Source organism: Panthera pardus, unplaced genomic scaffold (assembly GCF_024362965.1).
Source record: "Panthera pardus isolate Hobbes unplaced genomic scaffold, ASM2436296v1 HiC_scaffold_11, whole genome shotgun sequence".
Classification (NCBI taxonomy): domain Eukaryota; kingdom Metazoa; phylum Chordata; class Mammalia; order Carnivora; family Felidae; genus Panthera; species Panthera pardus.
The window spans coordinates 89250374-89274261 of record NW_026526666.1 but is presented as its reverse complement, the minus strand read 5'-3'; the positions used below and the strand labels follow the sequence as shown (position 1 = coordinate 89274261).

The 23888-nt window shown below is 50.5% G+C and overlaps 1 protein-coding gene across 1 annotated transcript in view; it reads right to left on the bottom strand.

Moving 5' to 3' along the window:
* ASAP3 (ArfGAP with SH3 domain, ankyrin repeat and PH domain 3) overlaps positions 1–23300 on the bottom strand; it is a 48837-nt gene extending 25537 nt beyond the window's left edge. The window contains 1 exon segment of the mRNA XM_053898815.1: positions 22891–23300. Coding sequence (XP_053754790.1) covers positions 22891–23019 — 129 coding nt within the window. The 5' untranslated portion in view covers positions 23020–23300.
* Positions 23301–23888: the final 588 nt, after the last annotated feature.

Sequence of the window (23888 nt, the reverse complement as noted above, 5' to 3'; positions counted from 1 at the left end):
ATCCCGCACCCCGAGAGGCTCCCCTACACTTCCTGTCCTTGGGTCTTCATGAAATATCCCCGAATCCATCCAACAAATTCCCCTAAGTGCTTAAGCTGGTTTGAGAGGATCTCTCTTCCCTACAGAGACTGCTGGTTGGCTCCCAGCGTCCATTCTCTCTTCTTCTTTAGCAAAAAGAACCCTGACTTTTCCGACGGCCACTCGCGAGAGAGACGACACTTCCCAGCCTACCTTGCAGGTGAATATGGTCATATGACGAAGTGCTGACCTATGTAATACGACGGAGATTTCATTTGTTAGCTTTCAGAAAGTATTCTTAAAAGGAAGGGGGAGCCCCTGGGTGGCTCAGTTGGTTGAGTGTCTGACTCTTGATTTCGGCTCAGGTCATGATCCCAGGGTTGTGGGATCGAGTCCCACATCGGACTCTGTGCTGACAGCACAGAGCCTACTTATGATTCTCTCTCTCCCCCCGTCTCTGCGCCTCGCCCCCTCAAAACGAATAGATTAAAAAAAGGAAGGGAAGGACTACACACCTATTAAAATGGCCCAAACCCAAAACAATGACAACACCAAATGCTGATGAGGATGTGGAGAAACAGAACTGTCTTTCACTGCTGGTGGGAAGGCAAAACGTTACAGCCACTTTGGTAGACAGCTTGGCAGTTTGTTACCAAACTAAACATACTCTTACCATACAACCCAGCAACTGCACTCCTTGGTATTTACCCAAATGAACTGAAAGTCTATTGCCACATAAAAACTTGCACATGGATGTTTACAGCAGCTTTATCCATAACTGCTAAAACTTGCAGACAATGGCATATTGTTTAGCGCGAAAAAGGAGCTCCCAAGTCACAAAGGACGCAAAAGAACCTTAAATATATATTTCTGGCTGGCTCAGTTGGTGGAGCACGTGACTATGGATCTCAGGGTTGTGAGTTCGAGTCCCATGATGGGTGTAGAGATGACTTAAAACTAAATTGTTTTAAAAGATGTATATATATTACTGAGTGAAAAAAGCCAATCTGAAAAAATTGCATAGTGATTCCAACTATGGGACGTTCTGGAATTGGCCAAAGTGTGGAAACGATCAAAAGATCAGCGGTTGCCAGGGGAAGAAGGGATAAACAGGTGGAGCACAAGGGACTTTTAGAGCAGTGAAACGATTCTGCATGGGCCTGCTCGTGGATACGGTCACTATGCATTTGTCAAAACTCATAAAATGTACAATACCGAGAGTGAACCTTAACATAAACTATGGATTTGGGGTGATAACGACGTGTCAGTGTAGGCTCACTGATTATAACAAATATGCCACTCTGGTGTGGGATAGTGATAGTGTGGGAGGTTATTTGTGGAGTAGAAGGTATATAGGAACTCTACTTTCCACTCAATTTTGCTGGGAAGCTAACAGTGCTCTAAAAAATAAAGTGTTTTTTTAAACAAAGAGGGGGAAAAACAGAAAAGGATAAAAGGAAGAGAGGGAGGGGTACCCTCTGTCATAACTTTCTCTTGGCTGGAATGCATTTGTGATGTCTAGAGCTCAGGCAGCCATCTTGGGCCACGACGTAGAAGCCACCTGTTATGGACGGTGAGCAAAAAAGTAGTAGCCTTGTCCTGGTGATTGAGGAACCACCCTAGCAGCCCTGGGCCACTTATTTGTAAACATTTATAAAAGAAATAAATGTCTATCTTATTTTAGCCACGTTATGCGGGGTATGTTGTCATTCGTGACCGAAGCTAGCTCCCACGTAGGCAAGCCACCCTAATGACCAATAAACTATCACTTGATGCCCTTGTCAGACATATCTCAGGAAATGGCTTCCTGGCAAGATACCATTTCTGCCCCTACTGCTCTTAGCAACCAAGGTTCACATAGGTATTCATTCATTCATTCATTCCCTCACTCACTCACTAGTTACTGCGTGCCTGCATTCACACTCTGTGTAAAAGACACAGACTTTGGGGTGCCTGGATGGGTCAGTTGGTTAAGCGTCCGACTTCAGCTCAGGTCATGATCTCACAGTCCGTGAGTTCAAGCCCTGTGTCGGGCTCCGTGCTGACAGCTCAGAGCCTGGAGCCTGCTCCGGATTCTGTGACTCCTTCTCTCTCTGCCCCTCCACCTCTCACGCTCTGTCTCTCTCTCAAAAATAAATCAACATTAAAAAAAAAAAAAAAAGACAGACTCAGCTCTCAGGGACATCACCATCTAAGGGGCAAAGAGCCAAGTAAACAGACACCTGCAGTGTGACTATGGCTATAATGTAAGGTGGACAAGGCACTCGGGAGCCCAGGAGAAGGACAGCCATGTCTGCTTAGGAAGAACAGAGAAAGTCTTATTCGGTGATGCTTGACTGTGGGCCCGGGACAGGCAGGAAAGAGACTAAGACTGCACGGTGAGATGCTGTGGGGAGTGCGTGATATAAATGGTAGGATTGCTGGAGGAGGAAGGCTTGCCCTGGGGAAGAATGGGAAAGGAGAGGAACATTGTTCATTCATTCATTCGTTCATTCCGACAAGCACCTACTGGTGCCTATTTTAGCCAGGCATGGCCCTTTCCTTCAAGAGGCTCCCAGACACATAACCACGCAAGTGCCTGAAGTGGGCACAAAGAGGGGAGAGTTCAGATCACCCTTTTCCCAAGAAAATATTTGCACGCCACTCATACTAGGGTATCGACGACTGATTAACAACTACCCTCTATGATATAATGGGGCAAAGGCTTAAGCTAAAGAAATACAGTTGTGTTTGTTTTTTTGAGAGGGAGAATGGGTGGAGGGGCAGAGAGAGAGAGAGAGAGAGAGAGAGAGAGTATCCCAAGCGTGCTCCACACTCAGCACAGAGCCCGACACGGGGCTCAGTCTCTTGCTCCTGAGATCATGACCTAAGCCTAAATCAAGAGTTGGACACTTAACCGACTGGGCCACTCAGGCACCCCTAGAACTACAGTTTTAAGGAGGAAATTCTGATCACAGCCTGGGGATGGGAAGATATCTGGGGAAAGGCACAGAGGTTTCCAGATCTCCTGTAATGACCCTACCATAGCACAATGAGTCGCAAGCTGAGATTCTAACCCCATTCTCCTTAAAACGATCTCCCTGGGCAATGCTAGAACAGCAGTGCTCCAAACGTCCTCTTCTTTAAAGTAGGAAAATGATATCGTACGGGGAGAAAATCCATCCTCTCCTTAACTCACAGAGTCACTGGTGAAGCTTGTATGAGATCGCAGACATGGCAGCACGTGCCAAGCCCTGAGGCATCTGGAAAATATGAGTACGATCCTTACTGTGGTTTGCTTTCTGCCTGTGTATGAGATCAGCCCTCCTTCTCCGTGTCGAAGACTGGCTAGGCTAGAAAAAACAAAACTCAGCCTCTGGATTCAGGTGGGTCCATTTAATCCTCAAAGTGGGGTCTCTGAACCAGCAGCATCAGCACCACCTGGGACCTTGGTAGAGATGCAAATTCTTCGGCTGAATCAGGAAATCTAGGGGAGGGGCTCAGCGATTTATGGTTTAACAAGCCCTCCAGGTGAATCTGATGCATGCTAAAGTTTGGGAATCAGATTCTATCAGAGACACATAAATCATCACTGCTAAAAGTATGAGGCTGGCCCCAAACTATCTAGCTTTGAATTCCAGCTCCACTAGGCACCTGCTGTGTGACTTCTCCATGCCTCAGTGTCCCCATTCATGAAATGAGGTTGATAATAGTTTCTCCTCCATAAGGTTGTTGGAGAGATGAAATGAATCCACAAAGTAAAGTGCTCAGAACCTATTATTTCATAGCTAATAATGTTACTTATTCCAAAATGAACCTGAATTGGTTTGGAATTTCTCAATCTTCCTTGAGCTAATTAAAGGTCTTCTCCCCACCCTGCCATGATCCTGCTCAACAAGATGTGGGAATGACAGGTGCAGAGGGGCCACAGTGGAGCCTCTGCCACGGGGCAGTCATATACAACAAGATGCCACATGTTCTGAATACACATTTCTTGTCACCTTCCCAGCCACCCTTTGAGGTCGGCATCACCACTGGCATTTTATAGATGAAGCTGCTGGAGGAAGGAACAAGTCCAGGTATGTTCTGGTCCCATAATTCTGAACGGTGGTAGAGCTGTAATTTAAAACCAGGTCTGGCCAAATCCAGGGCTCATGTTCCTTCCACACCACCAAGCCGCCCCGCAGAGGTTAAGGGACATGGCTCCTTTGATATCAAGACCGGATCTGCCTCTGAATCTGAACCCCACCTCAAGAACCTCTGCCATATCCTCTCACCATCCCCCAAACAGGGATGGGGCAGGGAGAGACCTGTGCCAAGAAAATAAGGTTGACGGTGGTGCTCCAACTACAAATATCCCAAGGGCTATCCTACTGAAGAGAATATAGATTTGTTCAAATTGGACCTGAGGGTTCCCAGGACTGAGAGGTGGAATTTAAGGAGACAGAAACAAATTTCAGCTCAAACAGAGGAAGGCGTTCCTAAGGAAGACTAAGTGGTGAGCTCCCCACCACTTGAAGTATTCAAGGACTTCAGGTGGCAGAGCATGACTCGGGCAATGGATTTGGGATCAGTAGTGATGGCTATTTAGATTTCTCTGAAATGGATCCAAAGCCTGGGCAAGCATCGGGCAGAGGCAGGGGAGACGAGACCCAAGACCATCAGGGACGTGACTAAACTTGGAAAACCGACTAGAGTCCTTTGGTCAGCCTTGCCTGGCTGGCCCGAGACAAAGCCTGAATTCCAGCTGGTGGCCCTGCCCTTTGTGCCCCTACTTCCCCCAGTGCCACTGCCCCCACCGTGCGCGCGCATGCACACACACACACACACACACACACACACACACACACACACACACACAGTGCTCTGGCTCACTGATCCGTGTTCTCTGCAGGCAAAAGACCGCAGATGGCAGCACTAGGGCCATGCCCAGCTGCCCTGCTTGGAAGGGCCTTCTGCTTGCCCCCCTCCTGGGTCAGGATTCATCAATAGGACCCATTCTTCATTCCTGTGATTTCCCAGAGCCAGCTGTGGTAACCATGACGACTCAGCCAAGGGAGCAGAGCAGCAAAAGCTAAGGCCTTGGGAGCTGCCGGTTAAATTTCACCATTAGACATTCACTCCTTTGGACTATTATAATATGGGACATAGGCACCACTTTTGTGGCACCATTAATCAATCACAGTGTTTTTCCCACTGAAAAACCTGGATTCAGTTTATCATTCTGTTAAGACTGCTCTTTTTGTTTGTTTGTTTTGCTTTGTTTTAAGACTGCTCTTTAGGTAACAATGAGACTAGAGTTAGCACAGGAGATGAAAACCATTTTCCATCTTTGCTTTGGGCCATGACCTTGTCCCCCAGAGGACTAAGTCATGGAATATTAGAGATAATCTAACATTACCTTCTCATCTTACAGACTGCACAGCAAAGACTCAGATGAGTTTCTTGCCCCGGGTCTCACCAGAAATGCAAACGAACTAAGGAAAGCACACAAACCAACGCTTTCGCGGGGCTTTACAGTTTATAAAGCAGTTTGACATCCATCCTCTAAGATTCCCAGCTTCCCAGCGGGGCAGCTGTTGCATTGTTCCCATCTGGCTGAAGAGTCAGTGAAGCTCAGGGAGGTGAAGGAAGTGGCCTGGGCTCACACAGCCACAAAGTAGAGGAAATGAAGCTGGCACCCAAATCATTAGACTCTAACCCCCTTGTTCATGTCTAGTCTCTGGACCCCAGACCCGTGACATCCACAGAGTCACGACCGGGGCCCTACGAAGCCACACGTCCAAGAAGCACCCTAGACCAATAAAAACAGTCTCACAGATTAGCGCGACCACATTCCACACCTGCATGCAGCTGTTATGATAAATAAGACACAAAAAAGCTTTAAAAGCATTCTTGAGGGTTGGCCGGACAGCTCAGTTGGTTAAGGGTCCAACTCTTGATTTCAGCTCAGGTCGTGATCTCACAGTTGGTGAGTCGGAGCCCTGCATCGGGCCGCACTGGCAGCACAGAGCCTGCTTGGGATTCTCTCTCTCCCTCTCTCTCTGCCCCATCCCTGCTCTCTCTCTCTCTCTCTAAATAAATAAAACATTAACATAAAATAAAATAAAATAACAGAACAGAAAAGCATTCTTGAATTCATGGTAACTTTCGGTCCTTTTCCAAATTTCTCAAGCAATACTAAAAGTATGACTTTGTGGGAAGGTCAGTGAAACTTTGACATTAAAAAGGGATCACTCAAATCAACAGTTAAGCATCCGACTCTTGGTTTCAGCTCAGGTCATGATCTCACGGCTGGTGGGATTGAGCCCCATGTCAGGCTCTGCGCTGACAGTGTGGAGCCCGCTTGGGATTCTCTCTCTCCCCCTCTCTCTGCCCCTACTCTGCTTGTTCTAAGTAAATAAATAAACTTAATAAAAAAAATGTCTTAAAAAAAGGGGTCCCCCTGTGAGGGGGCAGAATCTTGGCTCCTTTAAGCCTTGATGTCCACAGAGAAGATTAAATTATATGTGCTACATATTAAATGTGAAAATGAAAATACTATGTTTTAATGAGCAAGCCAAGTTACACTTGTAGTATTTATGAAATGATAAAATGCAAAAAAACAAAAGCCACCAAAAAACCCAGAAAAGGCCTTAGGGCTTCTCATTTCTACATCCAACTACCAATGTACAGGAAACACAGATGGAGACATTCATGACCCCACACCTGGGGAATGCAGCAGTGAGCACAGAGTGCGTGACACTACAGAACAAGCCGCCGATTTCTCCAACAAGGGGATCGTAGAAAACGAAACCACAAATGATAGAGGAGAAATCATAAGAGACTCGAAACACACACTGACCAAAGGCAATACTTGCACCTTACTTTGCTTTTTAAACTTTTTTAGAATTTCAGCAAATGCTTGGCACTTGCTTCAAAACTGAGAGTCAGGGAAGCAGGTGGGGATGAGGTCGGGGCAGGACCGGGTCACAGGTAAATGGAGGCCGTTCACCATCGTGTTCTGTCTCCGTGACAATTCTAAATTCTCCATAATCAGGAAAAAGTGAGAGCTAGTAGATGAAAAAACAAGATCGGCAAAATATTCATAGTTGTTGAAACTGGGTGAGTCTACTTTGGGGTATGTTTGAAGATTTCTACAGTACTGAGTTAATACAAGAAGACAAGGGGTTCGAGGCGCCTGAATGGCTCAGTCTATGATCTTAGGGTTCGTGAGTTCAAGCCCCACATCAGACTCTGCACAGACAGCGCTGAGCCTGCTTGGGATTCTCTCTCTCCATCTTTCTCTGCCCCTCCCGTGCTCTCCTGAGCGTGCACATGTGCTATCTCTCTCTCCCTCTCCCTCTCAAAATAAACAAATAACCATTAAAAAAAAAAAAAAAAGACAAGCGGTTCTTATATTCAGAAAGGTAGGGGTCCACTGCACTAAGTTACTGAAACTAGCCTTTGACACCCTAGGTGCGCAGAACTGACCCCTTTCAATGGACAGCTGTCTGGGCATAGCTTTCGACAAGGGGGATGGGATGCGAGAGTGGGTTTGGAGACGTTGGCCTGAGGGAGGCCAGGGGCCTGGGGCCCAGGGCCAATGGAGGGCAAGGATCAGGCAGAAGGGTCTTTGAGAGGCAGGCAGAAAGGGGTAAAGGCTGACCTTCTGGCTCGAGGCAGCCTCCACACTCCATGGCCTGATTACAAAAGGGCACACAGTGGAAAAAGCGCATGATGTGAAGGGAGGAGGCCTGGGTTCTATTCCAGACCCAATTTCTCACCCGCTCCGAGACCCTGAGCAAGTCCCCAGCGTCTTCGGGAGTAGGCTCTCCACCTGCAAAGCGGGAATGACAGTCACTGCTGCTCCAGTCCCCTCCCACTGAGAATGGAGTCATAAAGACTGGGGAAGTTTACAGCCCATGCAAACGTGAGCGGTCCTCTTCAGGTCAGGCTCTCATGGTTTGCTTTTTCTCATCCACCTGCCCAACCACCAGATCCAGAGAAAGGAGGGGAGCCCCACTGGGCCCTTCCTGGGTGGTCTGCAAGGCTTTCCTGTACCCAAAGCCCTGTGTGGGTGCTGGGGAGAGAGGGACATCAGCTCAGGCCCTGCCCTCGAGGTCCCCGGTGTGGGAGATACGCCACGATCGCGAACAGCTGAAGAGGCGCTTGGCGAACGCAGAGCAGAAGAGGAGTCCGTGTGGGGACAAAGAACGGAGCAGCCACAGCCACCCTACACTGAGATGGAGTGATGCTTCACCAGGGCCTCGGAAACAAGGAGACGTCAGTGGAACAAAGAGAGGTGGGGGGAAGACGATTCTAACAGACGGGAGGTACCTGGCAAAGTCCCTGGAAGGCACGCTTCCCACATTCGGGGACCGGCCAGGAGCTTTCCGAAGCAGCACTTACCAGGGCCGGGGTGTGGTGAGCAGTGAGGCCCAGGGCCGAGCAGGGCCCAGAGTGACCCACTGGGAGGCCACGCTTGCAGTGAGAGTTGAGCAGACGCTCCCATCACTACTGGACGCCAGGCTTGTTGTGACAGACTTTGGGTTTTTTTAACTTTATTTACTAAGTAATCTCTACCCCCAGCGTGGGGTTCAAACTCACGACCCCGAGCTCACGAGTTGCACAATCTACTACATGACATACCTTGTACCAGTTCACGGAATCCTCTCAACAACCCAGGAGGTTTTACGGATGAGGAAAAAGTGAGGCCCCGGGAAGTTCTGGCTTTTGCCCAGGCTCGCACAACTAGTGAGTAGAGGAACCTGGACGTACACCAAGGGCGTCAGGCTCCAGAGTCCAAACTTTTTTTTTTAACATTTATTCATTTTTGAGAGAGAGACACAGTGCGAGCCGGGGAGGGGCAGAGAGAGAGGGAGACACGGAATCCGAAGCAGGCTCCAGGCTCTGAGCTGTCGGCACAGAGCCCGACCTGGGGCTCGAACTCACAAACCGCGAGATCATGACCTGAGCCGGAGTCAGACGCTCAACCGAGTGAGCCACCCAGGCGCCTCGAGTCTGAACTTTTAACCAAAGCCCTCGGTTTTATCCCACAAGTAATGGGGAGCGCCTGCAGGGCTCTGGACAAGAGAGGAGGGACTTGGTAAATTCTCACGGTAGAAAGATCAGCTCTAGGACTTGGCTGCAGACCAGTGCCCAAGTGCAAGAAAGGGGTACAGACGCGTCCCCCAGGCACGACAGGGTGATGGGGAACACGGCCTGACCCAGCGCAAAGCAGATCACACAACGGGAAGGCCTTGGATTCCAAGGTCCCAGAATGAGTCTACTTATTAACATGAATCCAACCACCCCCCTGCTTACTGAGTGAGCACTGTGGGGCAGGCACTTTATTTTTTACCTCATGCATCCCTCCCAGCAACACTGTGAGGTAGCTATTATCCTTCCCATTTTACAGATGAGGCAACAGAGGCTGGGGTAGGTTGGTCAGCTGGCTCAAGGTCACGTAGGTAGCTCTAGGAAGCGTAGAGCCTTTCGCTTCCAGAACCTTCTCCCACTCTCCCACACTACAGCCAACCACGAGGGAAGTCCCAGCTGGCGGAACCTGTTCTCTGTGTAAGGAGTACTGTGGCCATATTTTGTCTAATGGTGGATGCCAGGCATCTTGAGAGGCGATACAGAAACATGCTGAGGGAAGGCAGAGGGACTGAATTTTAGGTCTGCCTCTGCCACTAGCCGCTCTGAGCAAGTTTCTTCCTCTTGTGCCTCAGTCTCCCCATCTGTACACCTTACAGCCGGCGGACACGGCTGCTAAATCCCCTTCCAGGTCAGTGCTCTGGGACTCAGAGTCCTGTTAATCGTACCTCGTGAGGCCACTCCAACCTCAGCCACCAGCAAGAGCACATCTCCAAATGGTTTTCATCTGGATAGGCAAGGCCGCCGCCCCCCAGGGCCCAAGAGTCGGTGGCGGTGCGGCGGGGGGGCGGGGCAGTCAGAAGGAGGTGCCAGAGAGCAGGGCAGGGCTCTTCCCAGCTTCCCCCTGCATCACCCATGTGGAGGGGCCCCAGCCCTGCCTGCCTGCGCTCCTGCACTGGCTAAGCTGCAAAGTCTGGGGCCAGCCCCCGGTCTACCCCTGCCCCCGGTGTGACCTTGTTCAGTCTCCTTTCCTCCCAGGCTGACTCCTCAACTCTCGTCTGGAGTCTGGAATGAAGGGGTTGGGCGGGATGCGGAAGGCTCCTGCCGGCTCTGACATTTATTATTTCAGGGTCCCTCGGCCTCTTGCTGTCTTCCTTCCTGCGCTGCTGGAGCCCATGACCAGCCGTGGGCCCCCTCAGTTGGGCCCCTGCAGATGTCTCCCCAGCCAGGGAAGCTGCTAGGCCTCACTGGCTGCCCCTTGCAGGGTGTTGGGAAGTGGGGAGGGGGGGGTTGCAGGAAGGGAGCCGCACCCTCGACGTAAGCTGAGGCCCCTGAAAACCCCAAGTTTCCTGGCTGGGATTTTCCTCGGGAGACTGCTCGGCAGTGATGAGCTAAGAGATCAAGAACTCTGCCGGACCGACCGCCTTCGATTCCCGTCTGGCTCCTGGCTCCAAGCCCTGAATTCCACCCAACTCTGCGGACAGCCTGGCCTGCCCTCCTGGATAGAGGAGGAGAGGGTCCCCCGCCTCCCATTTTCTGGGTTCCCTTACTGGCCTGGATGAATCCCTCCCTGTGCCCGACTGGATGTCCGTCACTAATCCCGTAAACCCCAGTCCTACCCAGCTCTGCGCTGTCCTCAACCCGCCAGGCTGTTCCCAGCCGCCAGGCCTCTGCTCATGCTGTTCCAGCCGCCTGGAGAGTCCCCCACCCCCAATCCATTCTATCGAGTAAACACTTAGTCCTTCCTGACTCCACTTATAGGTCACCACCTCCCTACCTCAACAGAACCGGCCCTTCCAGAACGCATCCCTCCTGCCTTTATGCCACGCTACGCCCACTACATGTGTTTATCAGGACATTCATGGCCCTTATGTACCACGCACATCTGACTTCCCTAGGGGGCTCAAAACTCTATAAAAGGTCAGGGACTGGCTCATCTGCCTTTGCATCCACAGCACCCAGCACAGGACCCGGCACATGAGTAGCAACAAACGTTTGTGGAAAGAATGAATGAGTGAATGAGTGACTATTAGCAAGACCCTATGGGAATGCAGAAAAAGCAGCAGGGGTTAAGGACTCCAGCTTTTACATCACACTCTTCTGAGGTCCAAATTCTGTTTCCAATAGTCTTAGCTGTGTGACCCAGAGCAAGTGACTTAGTTTCTCAGAGCCTCTATTTCTCCATCTGTCAAATGGGATAAGAACAGCATCTATTTCACAGGATTGAATGCAGTCAGGCATCCCAGCACCTAGCCCAGCACCCTGCATATAGGGAGGGCTGCAGGGTAGCTATCCTGACCCAGCGAACACCTTCTCTGTGCTCCTGGGCCCTGTGACCCAAATCCCCAGGCTGGCCAGGGGAGTCTCCTGCAGCACTTAAAAAATAAGGGTACCAGGGGCGTCTGGGCAGCTCAGTCCGTTAAGCGTCCGGCTTCTGATTTCAGCTCAGGTCTCGATCTCACGGTTGGTAGGTTCGAGCCCCGCATCAGGCTCCGTGCTGACAGCAGAAGCCTGCTTGGGATTCTCTTCTCCCTCTCTCTCTCTCTGCCCCTCCCCTGCTCTCTCTCTCTGTCTCTCTCTCTCTCTCTCAAAATAAATAAACCTAAAACAAAAGAAGGGTACCAGAGCCTCACTTCAGAACTGTTAAATCAGAGTCAGGCATGACCCGTGGTAGAAGAGGTCAAGCACTCCCAAGTGCCAAGTCCAAATCCTGGCTTTGCCACTTACTGCTAGTAGAGTTACCAGACTCAGCAAACATACAGGACATGCAGTTATATTTGAATTTCAGATAATCAGTGAATAACTTTTTAGCATAAGTGTGTCCCAGATATTGCATGGGGATCCTGTATGTTATTTGGCAATTCTGTTTACTAAGCTATTTCCTCTCTGTGCCTTTGTTTCCTTATGGGGATTACACAAATTATACATAGGAAATGCTTATAGCACTGCCTGGTGTCTGTTTCTATTTCCATAACTTTTAAAGCAACCTAGATGACACAGAAGAACTTTACAAACATTACACTGAAAGAAGCCAGACACGGGGCCATATGTTGTAGGATTCCACTGATATAGAGAGAGAGAGCACGAGTAGGGGAGGAGCAGAGAGCGAGAGAGGATCCGAAGCGGGCTCCGTGCTGACAGCAGAGAGCCTGAACTCAACAAACCTCGAGGTCATGACCTGAGCCGAAGTCAGATACTTAACCAACCGAGCCACCCAGGTGTCCCCACCTGAGTGCTTTAAAATGGCTCATATGGTGAATTTCATCTCGACTTCAAGAGATCTACCTAGGGGCGCCTGGGTGCTCAGTCGGTTGAGCGTCCGACTTCGGCTCAGGTCATGGTCTCGCGGTTCGTGGGTTCGAGCCCCGCGTCGGGCTCTGTGCTGACAAACAGCTCGGAGCCTGGAGCCTGCTTCGGATTCTGTGTGTGTCTCTCTCTCCCCCTCCGCTGCTCATGCTCTGCCTCTCTCTCTCAAAAATAAATAAATGTTAAAAAAAATTAAAAACAAAAGATTAAAAAAAAAAAAGAAATCTACCTAAAAGCAACCCAGGTTGTAATGTACAGTTAGGACTGAGACTCAGGTAGGCTCTCGATAAACATTTCATGATGAAACGAACGGATGGGAGACAGCAAAGGGCAGAGCTAAGGGGAGAACCTGCCTTGTCCAGAACTGGGCTCAGCTCTTTCCTCCTGGACACCTGCAGGGGACGTGAGATTCCTCTTTTTATCCTGGTGCCAGGACAGCACAGACAATTTTAACACTCACTCATAGTAATGGCTTCACCCCTGTTGCTATGACCCCATTTTCTCCGTGTGGTTCCTGATCTCCTTAGCTATCCCATGTGCAGGTGATATTGTGTTTTTAGTAAAAGAGAATTTTCAAAGGTTAGGTATCTGTTATGTGCCCGGGATATGCTAGATGCTTTATATGTAATCTCCTCAAAGAACCCCACAAGATAGTTATTATCACGCATGATTTACAGAGGGGGAAACTGAGATTCAGAAAGGTTAAGTCATTTGCCTGAGGTCACACAACCAACAGGAATTCAAACCCAGGATTGTCTGACCTCAGTCACTGGACTCTCTCCATAGACCTCAGCCACATCTCTGTATGCTGTGGGTTGTCAGTCATCCTTTCATGGGTGTAAGTCCTTCTCCTTTCCAGACGGGGCCCTTGTCTTGTCATCTCCATGCCCCCAGAACCTGCCATCCTGCCTGTGCTCACAGCAGGTGTTGGATAAGTTCAATAACCTTAAGTGGGCAGATCACAGCTTACCACATCAGTTTTTGCCCAGTACTCATCAGTCTCCCGGGGAATTTCTGAACTGCTCACTTGCCCAGGCCCCACCCCCCGGGAGGAGATTTTCATAAAGTACATCTGGGTAGAGGGGCGCCTGGGTGGCTCAGTCGGTTAAGCGTCCGACTTCGGCTCAGGTCATGATCTCGCGGCCCGTGAGTTCGAGCCCCGCGTCGGGCTCTGTGCTGACAGCTCAGAGCCTGGAGCCTGTTTCAGATTCTGTGTCTCCCTCTCTCTGACCCTCCCCCGTTCATGCTCTGTCTCTGTCTCAAAAATAAATAAACGTTAAAAAAAAATTTTTTTAAAGTACATCTGGGTAGAGGCTACAGCATCCAAAGTTCTTAAAAGCTCAGTTAAAGTCAAAAGCCAGCTGAGTTAGAGAACCTTTAGCGGCTGTTCCCAGCTCAGCCTCCTATACCCTCCACTGTGAGGCCCCGTCCCTGACCCCGGCGAGGCACAGGCACAGTGTTCCCATGGTAGAGGGAGCCCAGGGCCCTGCCTCTGAGTCTGGGGCATTCACTGTGCCTCCACGGGCCTCACTGCCTCAGGTGCTCTGAGCCCAGGCACTAGGCCCATCAAAAGGATTTTCTAGCCAGGCACCTGAGTGGCTTAGTTGGTTATGCGTCCGACTCCAGCTCAGGTCATGATCTTGTGGTTCCATGTGTTCGAGCCCTACATCGGCCTCTCTGCTGCTGGCGTGGAGCCCATTTCGAATCCTCTGTCTCCTTCTCTGCCCTTCCCCCGCTTGCACACACATGCTCTCTCTCTCTCTCTCAAAAATAAATAAGCGTTTAAAAAGTTAAGGAAAAAAAAAAGGATCTTCTAGCAACAATGCCTGTCTGAGGTCTAAACTACCAAGTTGCCTTCGGGAAAAGCATTTTCCTTCTGCCATGACCTGCAGTTCCAGTTTCTGTCCTCAAACCTACTTGTGTCACCTCAGTGGCCAAAAACAGCTTAACACCAGGCAAGGAAGTGACCACTGAAGACCAAAATTTAGAGAGGGGAGGAGACTCCACAAAGCTGGGCGTGAGGCTGACACCCCGGGGAAGACCTTCGGCTCTTGTGCAGAGGCAGAAACAGAAAGAGGTTGGGTTCAGGTGGGGTTCAACCAAGAGGTTGGGTTCCAAGCCCATCCTGAAAGACCCTCTTGATGCAGGTCCCTAGCCATCATCCCATGTCTCTGTTCCCCAGCTCAGGAGAACTTCTCATCTGCCCCCTCCTCAAATCAGTCCATGCCAGCGTCGAGGTGAAAACAGCACTAATCCTGTTTGGAACCTGTTCATCAACAACCTCGGTGTTGCTAACCTTGGGTTGCATCTGCCATTTTCTTATTTTGCCTCTGGACATCTAGGCAGCGTCTGACTGAGCTGAGCATTGGTCCCTCCTTGAAATCTTCCTTTCCTGGCTTCTGGGGCACTGAGTTCCCTCCTTCCCCCACTGGCAGTTCCTTTTCAGCCCCCTTCGTTAACTACTCTTCCCCTCCCAATCTCTGGGCCTTGGAGCTCCCCAGAGCTTGGACCTGGGCCCTCTTCATCCCTCTCCGTGGGTGACTTTATCCACTGCTCAGCTTTAAACACCAGCGAATGTAACGTACGCATATGTGGTCCGTGGACTGCCTGTGCGAGCATCTCCTGGGGTGCTGGTTAAAATTCAGATTCCCAGGCACCCTCCTGCGTGCTTGGCAAACCTGCCGAGGGCATTTGCCAGGTTTTTGCCAGTGAGACATCTGAATTTCCTTCCTCCACCTGAAAAACGACTTGCTGTGCAAATCTTGGTAGAGCTTGTGTCCTACAAAAGCTGACCAGATGAAATTCTTGCTTTTCCAGACTCCCTTGCAGCTAGGGTACAGGTGTATGAGTTAGTCTTGGCCAAGCAGGCACTGGGATCCCAATCAGGAGGAGAGAGTGGAAGATCCGCGCTTATGCTGATGGCAACAGCAACAAAGGAGCCCCGTCTCCAGGGACAGTGGCAGTAACAAGCTGTGGCACTTAGCGCATGGCAACAGTGTCCTCGCCAAACTGGCTCATTGGAATGACTTTGGCTGAGATCCTGCCTGCCGCCTCACCCCAGTTCTCCAGCTTCCCAGAAATTCTGCAAACTACTGAGCATTCCCTTTCAGGGAACTCTTTTTTTATGTGAATCAGCTCAGGTTGGTTTCTGTAACTTGCAATAAGAAGCCTAAGAAAGACACAGCTACTGAATTGGACCCTCTGGGAATGGTATCGGGTGATTCTCACATAGATGCAAGCTTGAAACTCACTCTCTCAACCCTGACAATCTCCAGTGTGTGTTTCCAGCCTACTCCTTTCATCTCCAAACTCGTATATCTAAAACGCCTTCTTGACAAACAGAATTCCTGACTTTCCCCCCAAAACAGTTTGTCTCCCAGAGCTCCCCTTCCTAGGAAAAAGTAAATGGCACTCTTCCATTGGGAATCTGGGAACCTTTCTTTTTTTATTATTTTTTTTCTATTTTTCTTAATGTTTATTCATTTTTGAGAGAGAGAGCACGCGAGCAGGCGAGGGTCAGAGAGAGAGAGAGACGCACAGAATCTGAAGCAGGTTCCAGGCTCTGAGCTGTCAGCACAGAGCCCAGTGTGGGGCTCGAACTCATGAACTGTGAGATCATGACCTGAGCCGAAGCCAGATGCTCAACTGACTGAGCCACCCAGGCACCCCGGGAACCTTTCTTGACCACCCCCTACACGCACTCTATCAGCAAATCTTGGTGTTACTACTTATAAAATACTTCTAAAATCTGTCCACTTTTTTCCTCCACCAATCGTGACACTATCCACACCGCCGTCATCTCTTCCCCAAACAGCCGCAACAGCCTCCTTGGGTCTTCCCCTGCTCCCTCCAGTCTAGTCTCTACACAGCAGCTGATATGATCTTTCTAGAACAGAAATTGGATCATGCTGCTGGCCTGCAAAAGAAATAAAATCCACACTTGCTATGAGGGCCTACAAGCTTGAGTATGATCTAGCCCCTGCCTGCCTTCCCAAACCCATCTGGTCTTGCCCTTCCCATCTGCCCATCGCTATGCTTCTACCCTCTGACCTTCTTCAGTGTCACAGATACTTTAGGTTCCTTCCTGCCTCAGGGCCTGCTTAAGCTCTTCCCTCCATCTGGAGCACCCTCACACCACTATTCTCTATTAATGCTCCTTTTTAGTTTTCTTCTTTGACTTATTTGTTAGCCAACCAATATTTTCTGAGCACCTACTCTGGTGTTATGGTAAATACTAAGGGTATAGTGGTGAGATTAAATTCTATTCTCATGGAAGTCAAAATCTAGTGAGAAACCAGATTTTATTTTTTTATTAAAAAATTTAATGTTTATTTGTTTATTTTGAGAGAGAGAGAGAGAGAGAGAGAGAGAGAGAGAGAGAGAATCCCAAGCAGGCTCCACGCTGTCAGCACAGAGCCTGATGTGGGGCTTGAACTCATGAAACCGTGAGATCATGACCTGAGCCAAGATCAGAGTTGGACACTTAACCAACTGAGGCACCCAGGTGCCCCAAGAAACCAAATTTTAATAAATGATTATACAAATAAATACAAAATATACCTATGAGGTGTGCTGCAAAGGAGAGAGATCCAGTGCTATCAGGAGAATTGAGCTTGAATAAAAGCAGAGAAACAAATTAGGAGGCCACTGCAGCACGCCAGGGGAGAGGAGGTGGTGGTCTGGACTAGGGTGGGGATGTAGGGAAGTGTGTGGGCTCCAGAGATGCTTATGGAACTTGTGATCCTTGGTGATGAAGGATGTATGTGGAGGTACAAGGTTTCTGGCCGGCATAACAGAATAGAGGGAGGTACCAGTCACAGAGGAGGGGATACCGGAAGGGCCAGCCTGCGGGGAAAGTCACGAGTGTGGTTTTGGACATACTGAGATGTCTAAGTGAAACAGCCAAGTGGGCACCTGAACATGAGGGTCTGGGCTGGATATACAGATGTGCGAGTCGCCTAAAGATGAGAGAGGGCTGAAGCCATGGATGTGGATGAGATGGGCTAGGGAGGGGCTAGGACCTCGGACCAAACCTCGAGGAAGGCCTTGACCAGGAGGATGAGCCGTCATGCCACTTATCACAATGTGCAATTATTTATTTGTTTGTTAATCCGTTGACTACCTGTCTTCCCCAGAAGACCGTAAGCTCAACAGGGCAAAGACCTACATCTCTTTTTATAAGCAACGTGTCTACCCAGTGCCTAATACGGGGCCCGCGATGGAGCAGTCCCCAGGTACTTCACTGGCCACTGTGTCCCTCAGCAGGGCTGGCCTCATCCATTCCCTAGACAACATGATTGGGTCCATTGGTCGCCACTGTCCAACAAAAAGCCCAAGTGACGAACTGGCATTCACGGCCTTCTGAGTCATGCTACACCCTTTAGCCCTCCGTCTTTTTAAGTCCACTAAACCTGAGCTTTCCAAACTGGGGTTCATCTGCCCCTGGATAACCAAGTAGGCAGAAAACAAGATGAGCACCGCGCCTCTCCCTGGATCCTCGATTGTGCCAAACGAAGCACCATTGCCATGGATACATGGGGGGTGGGGACTCTCCAGGCTCTGCCCCTCTTCTCTGAGAAGTGTTCCTTCCACAGTACAAGTCTCTGTAGACACGCATACACTGCCTGAGTCTATCTTTCCATGACCTCTGCTGATGAAACCAGGGGTGGAAACCCACTTCTAGAACCAATCCAGAAGCTGAGCTGGGCCATCAAGCTCTCCTCCAGGAACGGGGAAGTGGGACACAAGACTGGCTTGGTTACCTTCAGAGGCTAGACCACTGAGGTCACATGGGTGTGGGGGCTGAAGCCACCTGTCTTCCCCAGAAGACTGTGCGATACCCTTCGGGGCCTGTGTGATGACAAGTGAGCAAAAGCAGTGTTCAGATGTGCAGAAAGAAAGAGAGGCAAGAGAACCAAAATGATGTTCTGACAGCTTCCCGGCCTCCAGTGAGGCCCTGGCGAGGTCCACGTTTACTTATACCTCTTCAGTCCCATGAGGCACCTCTGAGTCCTTAAAACAAATTTCCCTTCAACAGAAACAGCTTGAGAGGCCTTATGTTTCCTGCAAACAAACAATCGCTAAGATTGCATAATTTTCATTATTTTTTTGTCAAACAAATAAAGACACGTGATGGAGCACCATGTAAAAGTCACAAGAGTATTAAGAATCAGCAACAAGGGGGCCCCTGGGTGGCTCAGTCGGTTGAGTACAACTTGGTTTCCGCTCAAGTCATGATCCCAGGGTCGTGGGATCGAGCCCCGCATCGGGCTCTGCACTGATCATGGAGCCTGCTTAAGACTCACTCTCTCTCTCTCTCTCTCTGTCTCTCTTTCTCTTTCTCTCTCTCTCTCTCTCTCCCCTGCCCCATCCTCTCACTCTCTCTCTCAAATAAATAAAATGAAAAAAAAATAAAGGAAAAAGAAAAAAAGAATCAGCAATGTTCTTTCTAGAACAAGATTCCAAAAAAGCAAAAGTCACAAAGGAAAAGACAGATCTGACTCCAATAAAACTGAAAACTATGTAATATAAGACATGATACTTGGAACCTGCTTCGGATTCTGTGTCTCCCTCTCTCTCCCCCACTCACGCTCTGCCTCTCTCTCTCCCTCTCTCTCTCTCTCTCTCAAAAAAAACAAAACAAAACAAAACAAAAGACATGATACTAATTGAGGTAAACATTCCTCGTAACCACCATCCCCTTATAATAATGTGTTTTCTCTGAGGACGTACGTTGGGAAGCACACACATTTCCACAGCAATTACCTCCGGGGAGGGTATAAGGATTGTGAGGCGTGGTCAGAGGTGGCTTTTGCCTTTTCTGTTATCTTTTTAAATTTCTTAATTAAAAATGATTATGTTCTTATAACACTATATGTTAACTATACTGGAATTAAAATTTTTTTAACTTCATAAAAATTATGTCCTTTGTGCAATTAAAACTCCCTTAACCTTCAAATAAACATATGAAACACAAGTCTTGGCAGATCTATTTGCGGAAGACTGCTTTATCCAAGATCTAATAGGAAAAATAAGTTCACTAGTAGTTTGAGATGCACAATATAGCATGAATTCTTAGCACTGGTCAAAACAGTTTACTTGGTTCCTGAATATGCTTTCTTTCCACCAGTCTCCAAATTCACTCACTTATGCTCTCCACTGAATGATGGAGTTCTTCCATCCTTCAAGACCCATCTGGAAGTCACCTCCTCCAGGAAGCTCTCCCTGACGACACCAGTCCTCACTGTTCTCTCGCTCCCCACCCCACTGGCCTCTCTGTACCTTTCTCTGGGCATTCAGGATAGACTCCTGGGATTCCTACTGATCTCCCTAAGATAGGCTACATCTCCCCAATCAGCCAGCAAACCAGGGTAGCATCTTTATGTCCCTGGTGCCTAGCCCAGAGATGGCACGGGGAACTGGACAGAGAACAGACTCAGAGTCAGACGGACCCACTATGTGACACGAGACAACTGCCTTAACCTTCTCGGGCCCACTTTCACCTGTGGTATTGTGACCACCAATAAGATGATGGCTGTAAAGGGGCCCCGAACAGGAAAGAAGTGGTTGACAGAATGATCATCTGTCTTAACACTCCCTCATATTTGTATAGTGTTTCACAATTAAAAACAAAAAACTTTTGGGGCGCCTGGGTGGCTCAGTCAGTTGAACATCTGACTTCAGCTCAGGTCATGATCTAACGGTTCATGAGTTCAAGCCCTGTATCGGGCTCACTACGGTCAGCGCAGAGCTCACTTTGGATCCTCTGTCCCCCTCTCTCTCTGCCCCGCTCCTGCTCGAGCTCTCTCTCTCAAAAAGAAATGAACGTTAAAAAACAAAACAAAACTTTAACAACCTAGAGAGGTAAACAAGGAGGGATTATTAACCCATTTTAAGGGTGGGATAACTGAGGCTCAGAGAAGTTACATAGGGAGAACAGGCAGTTGGGCTTTAGAAGGAAATAGAATTGGAACAGGGGTTAGAATATTTGGGTGCCAATGACAATTCTTTTATTACCCAGAGATGGGAGCTTAGACGAGTCTCTTGTACTCTCTGGACATCAGTTTCCCCAACTTCAATGAGAGTTCCTAGGCGATTTCTATCTTAAAGGGTTGCTCAATGCTGACATTCCAGTTTTCAGTGGCCTGCCCAGGGTCCTTCCTAGTTGGACTGCAAAAAAAGGGGCTGCAAGTCTCAGGAAAGAGTCTCCAGTTACTCCCAGGAAACCAGCGGGGACTGGAAGCCTTGCTTTAAGAATCTGTTGCATTTTAATTCAGCCAAAGGGAACCTCAAGCCTGGGTGTGGGTTGGTCATGCCCAGGATGGGGGTAGGGGTGGAATGGGGGGAGATGGAGTGGAGGGTGGAGGTGGGCAGATGCCCGCATCAAACTGCACGTAACTATAAACATGAATGCAAAATCAAACAGGAAACCTCAGCAGAGTCCAATCCAAAGGTCAGATTCTAACCTTTTTTGGACACCGAAATGCTGAAGAGAAAAGCTGTGTTTGGGTGCCCCAGCCTTCCTGCTGCAAAAACAAATGCTTGCAGGAAACCAATTTGACAATAAATTATATAGTTTAAAAATAAATAAATAAATAGATAAATAAATAAATAAATAAATAAATAAATAAATAAATAATAGAAACAAGCAAACAAAAATGCTTGCATGCATCAAACCAAAGTCCTGAAGGCAAAGGAGGCCAGATTTTTGTCCGGCCTGAACCGGGGCAAAGCTGAGCTCTGACCAGAGCCTATTAGAGCCTCCAGACCCCTTCCAAGAGTTTCTCCCCCACCCCCCACCCCCCCACGACCTCCGGCCCAGCACACACAAGTGCTGACACACACCGAGCCAGGCAAGGCCAGATGCACAGGGATAAATGGGCATTTCTGTCCCTGGAGAAAGGTTGATAGTACAGCCCCTTCTCCTGCTCCAGCTCAGATTTAATATTTTAATGAAGAACCCAGAGAGGAGGGAGAGCTGTGAAAGCCCTAAGGGTACCAGTGGCACTTAAGTCTTCCAAGTCTTGACATGGGAGGCTGTGAAGACAAACTTCGGGAAGGTCTCTCCCCTCGAGAGGACAGTTTCCCTGTGAACCTCCCAGAAAAACAGAATCCACATTCATAGGCAGTGGACTCTAAGTTACTGGTTCTGCCCAAGGAAAAAAGCCAAAAACTCACTGGCTTCTTCTTATTTTAATTAAAGCCCGTAACCCTACTAGGTACAGAGCACTAGGTGAGGCCCTGCGAGAGAAATGAGGACAAAAGGGACCCAGTCACTGTCTAAAAAGGTCCGTCAACTAACCTGATAGTCATTCCATTCATCAAGACGCATGCTTTATACACACTGACTCATGTAATACCAGAGCCCTGTGAGGTAAACATTATTATCCCATTTTATAGATGCCAAAAGTGAGGCTCAAAGAGATCAGGTCACATACCCAAGCTCGCACAACTGGCAAACTGCAGGGCCAGAATTTGCAGGTCTGCCTCCTGCAAAGTCAATGCTCTTTCCACAATCCTCTATCACCCCTGCAAAGAGATGCACGCAGATTCTGGGATAGGAGTTCAGCCTGCCAGGGAGAGGAGGAGAAGGAGATATTCCTCAAGACAGTGGCCCAGGGTATTATGAACTATTGAGCTTTGTATCTGCCACACAGTAGGTGCTCAATACTCTTAAGGTGAAGGATGGGAGATGAGAGCCCCTGCTGAGGTCCAAAATGCCATCCAGTTTGGGGCATCCTCTGAAAGGGAACTGCAAAACTACATTATTCTCCCTTGGCCCAAAGCCACAGGGTGTCTGCCCTAGAATAGTCCCTGCAGAGGAGGCCCAGGAAAGTGCAGCAAGCAGGTCCAGAAAGAGGAAGGAACTCCAGAAGGACGGGAATGGGGTGGGGCAGCCTGCAAGGGCGAAAGAAAAGGCCTGGGACGCGTTGCTGGGAAAGACAAAGAGGAAAGGGGAGGGGAGGGGAGACTACAAACTTGCCAACAGCCTGGCCAAGGTGAACCCCGGCTCCTGGCGCCTTCTCATTCGCATTCATTCCACAAGCGCCGGCCAAATCTCAGAACCAGCAGCCAGGAGGAGGTGGCCTCCCTGCAGCCGGGGAGAAGTTCAGGACTGAGGCGGGAAGGCCTCTTTCCCAGAAGGGGAGTGACTGGGGGAACAAATCTGTGGGGCTCCAAAGATGAAAACGCAAACAGATGCAGTGAGGCGCTGAGCAAACACGAGACGGGACCGACCAACAAGAGCACTGGGGTTATGACCCTGACCTGTGAAGTCCTTCATCGAGTTGAACTCAAGCCCCCCCCACCACCACAAACGGTCCCTCGGGCCCTCCCGCGGACTCAACGGGGAGGGCGCAGATGTTTGAGATGCACTCGATTCTCACAGATCTAGAGAGGGGTCAGGTTTCCGGGGAGGGGTAAGGGCCATCGAAGCGCCGGTCACGCCGGTGAAGGTCAAGGAGAGGCCCTGCCGGGACCCCCGACCCCGCCCGCCCAGGGCCCCCTCACCTCCTCCCGCGCCAGTGCAGCCCCCCGGCACCGGAGCATCTTGGCGGTAAAGGCGGCGGCCCCGGCCGGGGAGGTGAGGTCCTCCGCGGTGACGGCCAAGAACTCCGCGACGCTGAGCTGCTCGGGCATGGCGGGCGCGGGGTGGGGGCGCCGGGACTGCCGGAGCGGGGCGCGGGGGGCGCTCGCTGCACCGCGCTGGGCCGACCTCACAGCCAGCCGCGAGCACCGTCGGGGCCTCCGCACGCCCCGCCCCCTCCGCGCCGCCCCGCCCCGCCCCGCCCCCGACTGCCTCCGACCGGCACCGCCGGTTCGCCTCGCGTCCTGGGAGCCCAGAGCTTCCCCACCCCGCCCGCCTTTCGGCTCCGCCCCCGGCCTTCCAGCCTCTCCCCACCGACCTTAACCAGGACAGCGCGGCCCTAGCCCCTCGCTGGGCTCCCCAGCCCCTACCCCGGCCCCTCACTAACCTCCCCAATCCCTCCCCCAGGCCTCCTAGATCCAGAGCTCCGCCCCTGGCTCACTGCCCCGCCCCCGGCCCCTGGCCGGGCTCCACAGCCCCGCCTCCAGGCCTATTAGCCCTAGAGCTCCGCCTCTAGCCGGGCTCCCTAGCCCCTCCCCCAGGCCTCACAGCCCCTGAGAGCTCGGTTCCTGACTCACTGCCCCGCCCCCGGCCCCCCGCCGGGCTCCCCAGCCCCGCCCCCAGGCCGCCTGGCCCAGGAGCTCCGCCCCTCGCCCGGCTCCTCGGCCCCGCCCCCAGGCCACCCAGGCCGAGAGCTCCGCCCCTAACTCACTAACCCCGCCCCAGCCTCCCTGGAAGCTCAGCCGCATCTGTCTCCCGGCCCCTCTGCAGCTACTCCCCCTTTCATCCCTCTCTTGGGCCTCCCAAGTTGCCTCCCTCCCACCCCCTCCGCGCCCCCCGCTTCGTGAGCCTTTCATCTACCTCTCCTCTCCTATGGGTTCGTTCCCAGCCCCCTTGACCTCGCCCCTTCAGCCTTACCCCG